General features: G+C 37.7%; 1 protein-coding gene across 1 annotated transcript; it reads right to left on the minus strand.

Annotated features, from left to right (window-relative positions):
- Window positions 1-10,380: 10,380 nt before the first annotated feature.
- Window positions 10,381-11,409, minus strand: LOC109239309 (glycine-rich RNA-binding protein-like). The gene is made up of 2 exons (XM_019405855.1): window positions 11,227-11,409; window positions 10,381-10,951 (listed from the first exon to the last, which is right to left on the minus strand). The coding sequence occupies exons 1-2, from the start codon at window positions 11,335-11,337 to the stop codon at window positions 10,613-10,615; spliced, it is 450 nt and encodes a 149-aa protein (XP_019261400.1). The 5' UTR covers window positions 11,338-11,409; the 3' UTR covers window positions 10,381-10,612.
- Window positions 11,410-12,491: the final 1,082 nt, after the last annotated feature.

Raw genomic sequence — 12,491 nt, forward strand, 5'->3', positions numbered from 1 at the left:
TTCTACGGAAATGACTAGGCCCCGCTGGGGCCGCATCTGTGAGAAAAGGACCCGCTCCTACGGAACCGCATCTGCGGAAGATTGTCCGCATCTGCGAGACTGGACCGCACCTGCGACCCACTGTGCGCACCTGCGGTGCTCGACTCGCAGGTGAGGTTACACCAGAACTAGTGCAACAGCAGTGTTTTTCCTAAGTTTAAACACCCTAGAACCTACCCGAAACTCACCTGAGCCCTCAGGGCTCCAAACCAAACATGCGTACTAACTCAAAAACATCATATGAACTTATCCGTGCGACCAAATCGCTAAAATAACCTCTCAAACAACAAATTAAACCTCAAAATCAATAAAATATCTCAAACTTCTTAAACATCAACTTTTGCAATTTAGGCTCGAATCACGTCAAACGGATTCCGTTTCTTACCAAACTTCACAGAATTATCTTAAATCATATATAAGACCTGTACCGGGCACCGGAACCAAAATAAGGGCCTGATACCAACATGTTCTAATCAAATTTCATTTCCAAATCCTTTAAACAATTTCAGAGAACAATTTTCTTTAAAAATTTATTTCTCGGGCTTGGGACCTCGAAATTCGATTCCGGGCATACGCCCAAGTCCCATATTTTCCTACGGACCCTTCGGGACCATCACATCACGGGTCCGGGTCCGTTTATCCAAAACGTTGACCGAAGTCAAATTAATTCATTTTATAGTCAAAATTTATCCTTTTTCACAGATTTTCACATTTAAGCTTCCGGCTACACGCCCGGACTGCGCACGCAAATCGAGGTAAAGATAAAAGAGGATTTTAAGGCTTCAGAACACAGAATTCAATTTAAAAGCAAGTGATGACCTTTTGGGTCATCACACGTGTAGTATTCCACTTGTATCCTTTCCTTGTGAGTTCTTTGTGTTCAATATTTTTAAGGCTATTTGGTCCATCAACATTGTATTCATGCTTTAAAGCATATTTGCAACAGATTAATGAACGCGGATGTAGTGCAAATGTGAGTTTAAGTCAAATAAGAATTCTATCCTAAATATTAGATGATATAATATTCTTTTAGGTTGGTTTTTGGTTTTTGCACAGGCACTATTCTAACGTGTAGTATTCCACTATGCTCGAAAGTAATTATACTAATAGGATTCCTAATGTAATCATGTAGGATTCCTAACGTGTAGTATCATGTCATAAAACTAATTGGATTACAAGGATAATATCTAGAACTCCGATTATGTCCTTTTATTGTGAGTTATTATGCTTAATAGTATAAGGTTATTTTTGTAAACCGACATTGTATTCATGGTTTCATGAGATGATAATTATCTAATGCACCGAAGTAATTATATTCCAAAAACATGCATTTACTTAAGAGAACCAAAGAGTATGGATATGACAAAACTATTAATTCGAAAGCCCAAGTTTTTAATAATAGTAGGGCTTTTTGCACTTTTTGCTCGCGCCAGAAACTATTTATATTCGGTAGCCAAAAAAGTGTATAAAATTTATATAATTTTTGTATAATATACAGTATGTGTGTGTGTGTGTGTGTGTGTATGTATATATACACAAAAATTAGCTATTTTTTCGGCTATTATTTTAAAAGCGGCTATACAGTGTTATTTTCCCATAATATGAGCTTTTTCGAGCCTAGGATAGCACAAGGAAAATGTAAATATTGCACGGCTATTTGGTCGCCCCCATTTAACTTATTCCCACTTTTTAAAAACGTTTTAACTTGTACCCACGGTTTAAACAACTTCAGGCCTCTTTCTCTCCTTCTTCTCCTCCTTCGTTTTCTGAATGCTGAAGCTTGAGATATTATTATGCGTTCTAGCCTGATGATTCATATATATCTGCTTGTCCTATTATGTTCGATTTGGTCTTATTCACAAAAATTTAACCTCTTAGATATATTAGCTTTACGGGCACATTGGTTTTTGGTTCTAGTTTATGTGTAGTAACTTGTTTTCATGTCGAAAATATTTTTTATTTCTTTAATGTTCGAAATGAACAGCATCAATTGCTGCTAATCATGATTTATTAAATTCATTGTTGTTTAGAACTTCCACTCTAAGAATGCTGAAGTTCAGCAAATACAAAAAAAACTTCAGCCCTAGAATATTGAAGTTTATCACAAACAAAACAAAGCTTCAGCTAAAACATGTTGAAGTTCAGCAATACAGAACAAAGCTTTAGCTAAAACATGCTGAAGTTTAGCAAATATAGAACAAAGCTTCAGCTACTAGAATGCTGAAGTTCGGCAATTACAAACAAAAAATTCAGCCAAAATATGCTGTCACGCCCCGAACCATGGCATGGGCGTAACACGGCACCCGGTGCCCTACATGCGACCGAGCGAACCAACTGGCTGGCTGAATAACATGTGATATCATAACATACTGAATGCTGAAGATAAACTAACACATGTTGATATACTGAAAGTCTGGATGATATAAATCAAAGTGCGGAAATACTAATACAATTCTGAAATATATTTGTAGCCAACATGGCTTAATATGAAAAGCCTGTGACTCTGTCAAGCTGTTACTCTAGTCTATGAAGCCTCTAATGAAGTACTGAAAACACTGACTATCTGAAAATACTAAAGACTGTAAAGTAATTATAATGCCCCGAAAGAGCTGGGGATCACCAAATAGCTGGTACGAGAATCCTAGCGCTCTGAATCGTCAACCTGTAAATCATTACCTGCATCGTGAGATGCAGGCCCCGGGCGAAAGGGACGTCAGTATATTTGAATTGCACTGGCATGTAAAGCAACTGGAAGAAAGAATTATAAATGTTGAAACAGAAACTAAGTTGATAACTGAGAATTGATAATTGATAACTGAAATGATAACTGATAACTGANTCTTCTAAATGATGAACAACCTGTTTATCTGAATAAATAAATTGCGGCCTCAAGCCCAATATATATATATATATATATATATATATATATATATATATATATATATATATATATATATATATATGTGCACAACTGCGGCCTCGGGCCCAAGTATACGTATACATATTTGTGGCCCCAGGCCCAAAGATGCATAAAACATGAACTGCGGCCTCAGGCCCAAAGATGCATAAAACATGAACTGCGGCCTCAGGCCCAAAGATGCATAAAGCATGAACTGCGGCCTCAGGCCCAAATACAGGTGTTCAACATTCAGGGATTTAAAATCAGGAACTGAGAATCATACTGCAATACATGATAGTGAAATACTGAATCACACTGAGTTACATGATACTGGAATACTGGATCACACTGAGTTACATAATACTGGAATACTGAATAGGACTAGACTGAGACATGTGTTCTTGAACTGATTATGAACACTGAAACTTCAACTGCTTATGGCATACTGAGTAATCTATACTAAGACCCGGGGGCATCAAACCCAAGTCTATATTGAATATGCACTAAGCTCACAACGTTTAGAATGAAAGTCATGAATGAGTTATGAAGCTAGAGAATAGAAGTTCTACAACTATTCAAGTAACTAGGCTAAACTATATTTATGAGGCAATTAGTAACGTTGTAAAAGAAACATAGTGTAGGGAGAATCATTAACATTCCCAAACATAGAGAGTTAGCCTCACATACCTTAACTTCCTGCTCTTTGGCGTAATACAACATTTGCCAGCCCTTTCAACTTTAATCTATATCAATACAAGTCAAAGGGATTCCATATTAGCAATAATACTCATGTTTTGGTCTTGAGGCATTTTATCAAACACTTGGTGAGTATAAAGCTTCATAGCCCTCATTAATGGTGTCTCCACACCCAATAACCCATTCTCTTGCTCCTAGATAAATTCTAAAGTCTCAAATGGTTATAATCAACATCATTCTTTATCACCCATAAGGTAAACAACACCATTAACCAATAATTAACAATCAACACCCCAAACCTATAACCGTTCATGCTTTTCTATCAAATTCATCAACTCATATCTCATGAACTAGAGTCTATAATCAGTAATCCAATGGTATAATCAATTAGAGGGTGAAAACATCACCTTTTTGAAGTTCACTCCTCTTGAATTCGAGTTCTAGGGTTCCTTCTCTCAACAATGATATCCCAATCGAATATCTAATGATATGGAGGGTTTACCCATGTTAATAAGATGTCGGGAAATTGAAATTAACTTAGAACCACCATTAGAACTTACCTTGGGTGGTGGAGGGACCCTTAAGGAGTTAGATTTTTGAGAGCTCCCCTTTATAGAGCAAGTTTTTATGTTTTGGGGCTATGGGGGACAAAGTAGGGCTTTAAAATGACCCCTGAAGTGTGCCCCACGCACCTGACCGCGCAAAAATGGCAGTAACATTGCCACAGGTGCGCGGCCGCGCTCGGGGCGCGCATATTGCACACTGTTCTATAAGACGCGCATAACATTTTGCACAGAGATCCGTTCAGGCTCCATAATATATTGTTGGAAAGCTATTTCAAAGGTCTACAACTTTCATCTTTTCAGTTTTTCCAATTTCCTTACACATTTTCACTAACTGCTGCTGGAAGACGGACATTTTGTAAACTTAGTCGAATTTGTCGAATCTTATGCACCTCACTCTCCATTTTGATTCTGAAACAACTATTTTCACCAATAATCATCCCTCTAGGACTTCATATGTCAAAAATATCAAATTAATACCCATTTAACATATCCACACTGTCACGACCCGGATTTCCCACCCTCGGGAGTCGTGATGGCGCCTACTAGTTAAAGCTAGGCAAGCCAGTTATTCCAGTTATTTAACCATTTTCATTTTAAATCCCTTAACAATTCCAAAACAACATAATTAAAAAATAGAAGAAATAATAATAACAAAGAACAGTGCGGAAGACGAAATATGATAATTTAGATTAATACAAACTGCGGAAGTCTAAGTACAACTCTACCCAGAATTGGTGTCACAATCTCACAGACTGTCTAAGAATACTACAAATAAGGTCTGAACAGAATTACACGAATCTGTCTCAGATTAAGTAATAACAGAAAGAAAATGATAGAAGGAGACGCCAAGGCCTGCGGACGCCTGCAGAACTATCTCGGGTCGCCTAACGGTCTGGAAGCAGCAACCTCACTATGGTCTAAAAGCTGCAACACCGGGATCTGCACACAGTGCAGAGTGTAGTATCAGCACAACCGACCCCATATGCTGGTAAGTCCCTAGCCTAACCTCGGCGAAGTAGTGACGAGTCTAGGACCGACTACCAAATAAGTTTGTGCAGTTAAATCATATACAGCGGAAAAATAAAGGCAGAAATGTACAAGTAAAGATAGGAGGGGAAAAAACATGCTGCGGGGAAATCAAGTGGCAACAGAAAACTAATAAATAACCGTAAAGAACACCATAACTCAATTATCATCAAGAATCAGGAAATCAAAGACAAGTGCACGGCATCACCCTTCGTGCTTTTACTCTCGTCCTCAACATAAGATTTAATATAATTGGCACGGCATCACCCTTCGTGCTTTTACCTCACATAATCATGGCACAGAATTATCCTTCGTGCATTACCACTCATATCATGGCACGGCATTGTACATCGTGCAGCACGGCATCACATTTCGTGCTTTAACCTCACAATATCGGCACGGCATCACCCTTCGTGCATTAACACTCTCTCACAAGTATCGTGCACGGCATCACCCTTCGTGCTTTTACACTCTTCCTTACCCAAACAACAATCACAAAGCAATAAGGGCAAGGAAATCAATAAAATCACAACAAAATCCCAGCAAGGGAACAATAGTATAACAACAATATCCCGGCAAGGGAAAACAATATCAAAGTCAATGACATCTCGGCAGGGGAGATAATATCAAAAGCAACTACATCCTGGCAAGGGAGACAATATCATAAACCTCTTCTCTTTTCCACATTTACTTCACAACTCAATTCACAACTTGAGCCAACGCTCTACAATGTTCATTTATCATTAATACTCCCACAAATCATTTTACAACTTGAGCCAACGCTCTTCCATGTTCGATTTCCAATAATACTTCCACAAATCATGTTCAACAATAGATATCATCTCATAAGGCATAAACAATGCGAAACGGAGGCACATTTATCATAGTATAAGACTCACGGGCATGCTTGACACTGACATATAGATACTCGTCAACATGCCTATACGTCGTACTCAATAATTAACACATAGAAAATAAGACAGAACTCCTAATCCCTCAAGCTAAGGTTAGACCAAACACTTACCTCGATGCCACAAACACAATTCAAGCCTCAACTACCGCTTTACCTCTTGTTCCACCACCAATTCGCTTGTATCTAGCCATAATTTAATTAATACTATTAATAAATGCTAAATGAATCAATTCTAATGCACGAAAATAGGTTTTCAAATGATTTCCCCAAAAAGCCAAAAATCGACCCTCGGGCCGGCTTGGTCCAAACCCGAAATTCGAACCAAAACCCGATTACCCATTCACCCCCGAGCCCGGATATGCAATTGATTCTGGAATCCGACCTCAATTTGAGGTCTAAATCCCCAATTTTCAACGTTACTAAGTTCTACCCAAAATTCTCAATTCCACCATGAAAACCCTAGATTCTAGGATGAAATCTTGTAAAAAGAAATTAAGGAGTGAAAGAAATGAGTTTAAAATCACTTACTTGTGTTTTGGGGAAGAAGAGTGTTTGAAAAATCGCCTCTTATGTTTTAGGTCTTTTGAAAAATGAAAATGGCTGAAAAGACTCATTTATATATACCACTCTCAAATCCTCACCGCTGACCGCAGAAAAAGGATTGCGCCGCGGAGCTCCACCGCGGACCGCGAAATATCGAGCGCGGCCGCGAAGACTTAGCCTTGCTCACCGCGGACCGCATAACTCCCACCGCGGTCGCGAGAAATGACTGCGGACCGCGAAGCCTGGTTCAGAGACCTGCAACTTCTCTGAACCTGCAACAGTTATTTTCTAAGTCTAAATGCACCCCGTGGCCTATCCAAAACTCACCCGAGCCCTTGGGGCTCCAAACCAAACATGCACGCAAGTCCAAAAATATCATACGGACTTACTCGTGCGATCAAATCATCAAAATAACATCAATAACTATGAATTTACCATCAAAATCAAAGAAAAATCTCATGAACTCTAAAGTTCCATTTTTAACAACCGATGGTCCGATGCACGCCATATCAAGTCCGTTTCTTACCAAATTTTACTGGCTCAACTTAAATCCCATATAAGACCTGTATCAGGCTCCGGAACCAAAATACGGTCCCGATACCATCAAATTCAAACACATTTAAATTTCCAAAAACTCTTATAATTTCAGTTAAACAATTTTCTTCAAAAATTTATTTCTCGGGCTTGGGACCTCGGAATTCAATTCCGGGCATACTCCCAAGTCCCATATTTTTCTACGGACCCTCCGGACCATCAAATCACGGGCCCGGGTCCGTTTACCCAAAATGTTGACCGAAGTCAACTTAAATTTATTTTAAAAGCAAAATTTATTATTTTTCACAGATTTTCACAAAATGGCTTTACGAATACACGCCCGGACAGTGCATCCAAATCGAAGTGAGACAAAAAGGAGGTTTTAAGGCCTCGGAACACAGAATTTACTCTCAAAACGAGTGATGACCTTTTGGGTCATCACACACACCTAGTCCGAATGTACGGGGTGTTACATATATTGTAATTTTATTAAACTGAAATTTGCCATTTGCACTATGAACTGAAGTTTGCGTGATTGACTTTGCAAGCCAGGCCAAACTTCATGCAAAAATATCTGAAGTTTTGCTACACTTCAGGCAAAACATTTCAAACTTCATACATAAATTTTTGCTACTCTAGGCCCGTATGTCTGAAGTTACGCAAAAAGTGGGTACGCTTGCAAATTTTTTTTGCAAAGCGGGTATAACTTAAAAGGTGACCCAAAAGGCGGGTATAGATGCAAATGCAAAATTGCACGGGGCGCCCTATTTGGTCGCCCCCATTTAACGTATACCCACTTTTTAATAAAGTTTTAACTTGTACCTACTTTTTAAACAATTTCAGGTCTTTTTCTCCTCCTTCGTTTTTCTTCTTCTCAAGATTTTCCACTTAACTGCCGCTCACCTCCGAGCTTTCAATAGAAGAGGCATTTTGTGAACAGAGCAAAAAACAAGTAGATTCTTTCATTCTTTTCTGCTCTAGTGGCATGTTGAACTGTTGATGCGTCGTTTTTGCACTTCGTCTCCTGTGTTTCTAGTTAGGTGGATGCATTTTTGCCTAGGCAATGAATTAGCACAAGATACTCGTAAATTTATATCACAATACACATGTTTTTGTTTTCAATTATAAAATAATCAAGCTGAAGTTCAACAAATATAAACAAAATCTTCAGCTCCTAGAATGCTGAAGTTCAGCAAATACAAAACAAGCTAAACAAACTTGCAGCTCCTAGAATGCTGAAGTTCGGCAATTACAAAACAAAAACTTCAGCCAAAACATGTTGTAGTTTTATTAAATTGAAGTTTGCTATTGCACTATAAACTGAAGTTTGCGTGATTGTCTTTGCTACATCAGGCCCGTATGTCAGAAGTTACCCGAAAAGTGGATACACTTGCAATTTTTTTTACAAAGCGGGTATAAGTTAAAAGGTGACAAAAAAATGGGTATAGATGCAAATCCTCGAAGGAAAACCCAACAAAGTCAGCCCTTTCCAACTCAACTTTAGTTGCTCGTGTTAATCTACATTTTCAACCTCAAAAAAGGAGATTGAAATATTTCTTTCTTCTAATTTGGAAGTAACGCTTCTGCTATCTTTTTATAATACTCCGGATCGCTTTTTTTCATGGGATAAAGTGGAATATCCTAATTTAGATTTGATATTCAATTTATCTCATATTAAATTTGGTTTAAATTGCTTTTAGTTTGTCCTTTTCCTTTCAAGAGTCCCATGAACTTCAGCATAACACTTGCCAAAATTTTTGCACTGACTAGCCTTGGCTGTTAGTTGGCAGTTTCTTCTCCTTTTAAAAATTTTGCTGTCCTATATTCTTCTAGTGAGTTAGCCATTTAATAATAATCCTTATATTACAAAATCTGGGCTTGGTTGCAACACAACGTAGACAGAAGTGCTGGGATCGAAATCATATTGGTACATGTAAAAGCTAACAACGTTGGTGGACGAGAAATCAAACCAAGAAAGAAAATATACTAAAAAATAGGACATCATAACAATTTGGTCAATTAACATACATATAAAAATTGGTATAAAAATATAAAAGACCAAATACATAGACAAGCCATTAAACTTGGCTCATTTTATTATTTTGGCACTTTAACTCAGTCTTGTTCCATTTTGGTCCTCCAACTTCATTTCTTTTATTCCACTTTAACACAAAAGCTGACTAGATTCCATGTGTGATTTGCCTCACCCTTGTAGTCGCATGTGATTTTTTAAGCCAAATTTCATACTCCCAACGCAGAGGCGGATCCGGGTCAATTTTAATATTTTTAACATTGAACCCGTTATATTTTTAAAGTTATGAGTTCATATCTATTATTTTTACAATTTTAATGAATTTTTACATACAAATTTTTACTCCGCGTCAAAAGTTGTGGATTCAGTTGAACCTGTAGTTATTAATGAAAATACATTAAAATAAATATTTTTTCCCCGGAAGAGGGGCAGAAAAACGGAAAAAATAATAATCTGAAATTACAAAAAAAAAAAAGCAAATTTTTTTTGCAGGGGGGCGGGGGGGTGTGCGGTGGGGGGAGAGTTGCAGCTGAATATTTGTACGCGCTGCGTTCTTATCTGGGATAAAAAAATTTGTGTTAGAGTGAAACAAAAAAAAATAATAAAGTTGAAGGGCCAACATGAAACAAGATTGAGTTGAAGTGCCAAAATGAAAAATCTGTCTATGTATTTGGCCTATTGAGAGAATAGGCTACCTAAACAAAATTCTCAGAAAACTTATATTTAAAATTTGAAATTATGTTTAAATATGCATAAATATAAAACTTTTGTGAGTAGAGAACCAAAATTTCTGAAAATTTTGAAAATCATTGATTTATGAAAGTCATTTCCAAAAATTTCCAAAAACTTGCAAAATTTTATGAAGTCACAAAAATTTTAAAAAACAATTGTGAAATAAAAAATACGGACAATCAGGGCCTAAATAATCCAATATCGAGATAAATATCTGACTACTAAATAAACCAATATCGAGATAAATATCTGACCGACGATGAACCTTAAACAATTGAGATAACAATGCAATGCTACCCCTATCCGACACTTATAATTAAATTAATTTATGAACCAAGTAGATATTTTACAAAAAAAAAAAAACCAATACATTATCGTCTAGCACTCTTCAATAATTAAATTAAATTAATCGTTGAAACTTCATTTAAAAAGTACTGAACTAAGAGTGTTCCTCAACTAGTACACAAGGAAGTCGACACAGTCATTTCGTAAACCATCATTTACTTGATTCCATGGAACTTTGTAAAATACAGATTCACAGTACCAAATATAAAGGACAACCACACTAAAACAGTAATGGATACTAATCTAAAGGCCAATTTAACAATAGGCCAAAATTAGGTACATTGAATCTAATAACGTCCACCACCGCCATAACCGCCACCGCCGTAACCACCGCCTCCTCCTTCACGTCGGCCACCTCCGTAACCGCCGCCGCCTCCCTCACGTCGGCCACCTCCGTAGCCGCCACCACCTCCGTAACCACCTCCTCCTCCTTCACGTCGGCCACCTCCGTAACCACCACCGCCGCCTCCTCCACTTCCACGAGCCTGTGCTTCGTTAACGGTAATGTTACGGCCGTCAAGTTCCTGACCGTTCATCCCTTCGATTGCATCCCTCATGCATTTCTCATCCTTAAAGGTAACAAAGCCAAATCCTCTAGATCTGCCAGTTTCTCTGTCATTAATGATCTGAAAAAACAAACAAAAAACAGCAAAACAAAGCTCAGATCTAAGAGATCTACAACGTTTACAAGCAAAATAATAAACCGATCTATCTTCATCTCTTGACAAAAAGAGAAAAAAGACGGAACGTACCGTTTCAAGGGTATAATAGTAATAACAGTAACAGTAACAGATGAATCAAGTAAACCAGAGAGTAATAAACAGTAATCAGTAACAGAAGGACATCAACAAAGCCAAAAAATGGGCTCGGATTCGATTTCTGCTCTGCGCAACAAACGGACCTTCGAGTCGAGAACTTCGCCATATGTACCGAAAGCATCAGCTAAGGTTCTATCGGTGGTAGCCCATGCGAGCCCACCAACGAAGCAACTGTATTCTACTTCAGCAGCCATTTTACTATACTGAGAAACGAGAGAGAAGGATAAACCCTAATGAAAATATCAGGAAGAAGAGATGGAGTGAAATTGAGGTAGAAAAGCCCTCTATTTATAGGCGGAAATGGGTTTTGTGTTGATGGGCTTTTAAGTAATTGGGCTTCGGGTCTGGGTCGATGAGGTCATTATGGCATCACTTTCTTGAGCTTATCAACCTGTTTAAAACCTCTTACATTTTCCACCGAAATTGTATTTCAGACGTGAATTATGACCGCATTAACTTTTTGAGTTTAAATATCATATAGTCACTCTCTTTCGGTTTATATTAACCTATTTCTTTTTTAATTCGCTCCAAAAAGAATGATCTATCTGAATTTGATAACAATTTAGTTTAAACTTATAACTCCGCCTTTAATAAGAAGCTTTTATAACCACACAAATACTCTAGGCCCATTTTGACTTGTTTAGGACTACAAATTCCAAAAGTCTTCCTTCTTTCTTAAATTCCGTGCTCAGTCAAACAGGTTCACATAAATTAAAACGGAGGGAGTACTAATCAAAATATTTATAACGTTTGGTAAATCCACCGCAGTGTATAAGATGTGAAAAACGAAGATAAAATAGTTCGTGCAAATGCTTCAGTGAGGTGCGAGAGATTGGTAATGATTATGGGTGCAAATGGGCGGAGCGGGTCGAAAATGGGTAATGCATTAAAGGATAAATTATCCGATCCCATATTTAATACGGATAAAAAATAGGTTAATCGACGAATAATATGTGTCACACCTCCTTTTTCCCGAGGGGGTAGAGAGTTTTTCCAATTGAAGTGACATTATTCGAAGTGAGATTATTTATTTAATTCAGAGTTGCCACTTGGAATATTTATGTTGTCCCAAGTCACCGATTTTAAATCTCAAATCGAGAAAATTGACTTTATTTTTGGTCCGCGAACACAGAAGACCGGGTAAGGAATTCTGTTAACCCGGGAGAAGGTGTTAGGCATTCCCGAGTTCCGTGGTTTTAGCACAATCGCTCAACTATTAGTAATTGGCCTAATTATCTGACTTATTACATGTTTTAAACCTATTGTGGATTTTTATCTTCTAACCGCTTTTAATTAGTTATGGAATTATTTCTGGAACAAGTTACGTTGTCGTACACTTGTCGTTTTG

This window comes from Nicotiana attenuata, unplaced genomic scaffold, assembly GCF_001879085.1.
Source record: "Nicotiana attenuata strain UT unplaced genomic scaffold, NIATTr2, whole genome shotgun sequence".
Taxonomy (NCBI): Eukaryota; Viridiplantae; Streptophyta; class Magnoliopsida; order Solanales; family Solanaceae; genus Nicotiana; species Nicotiana attenuata.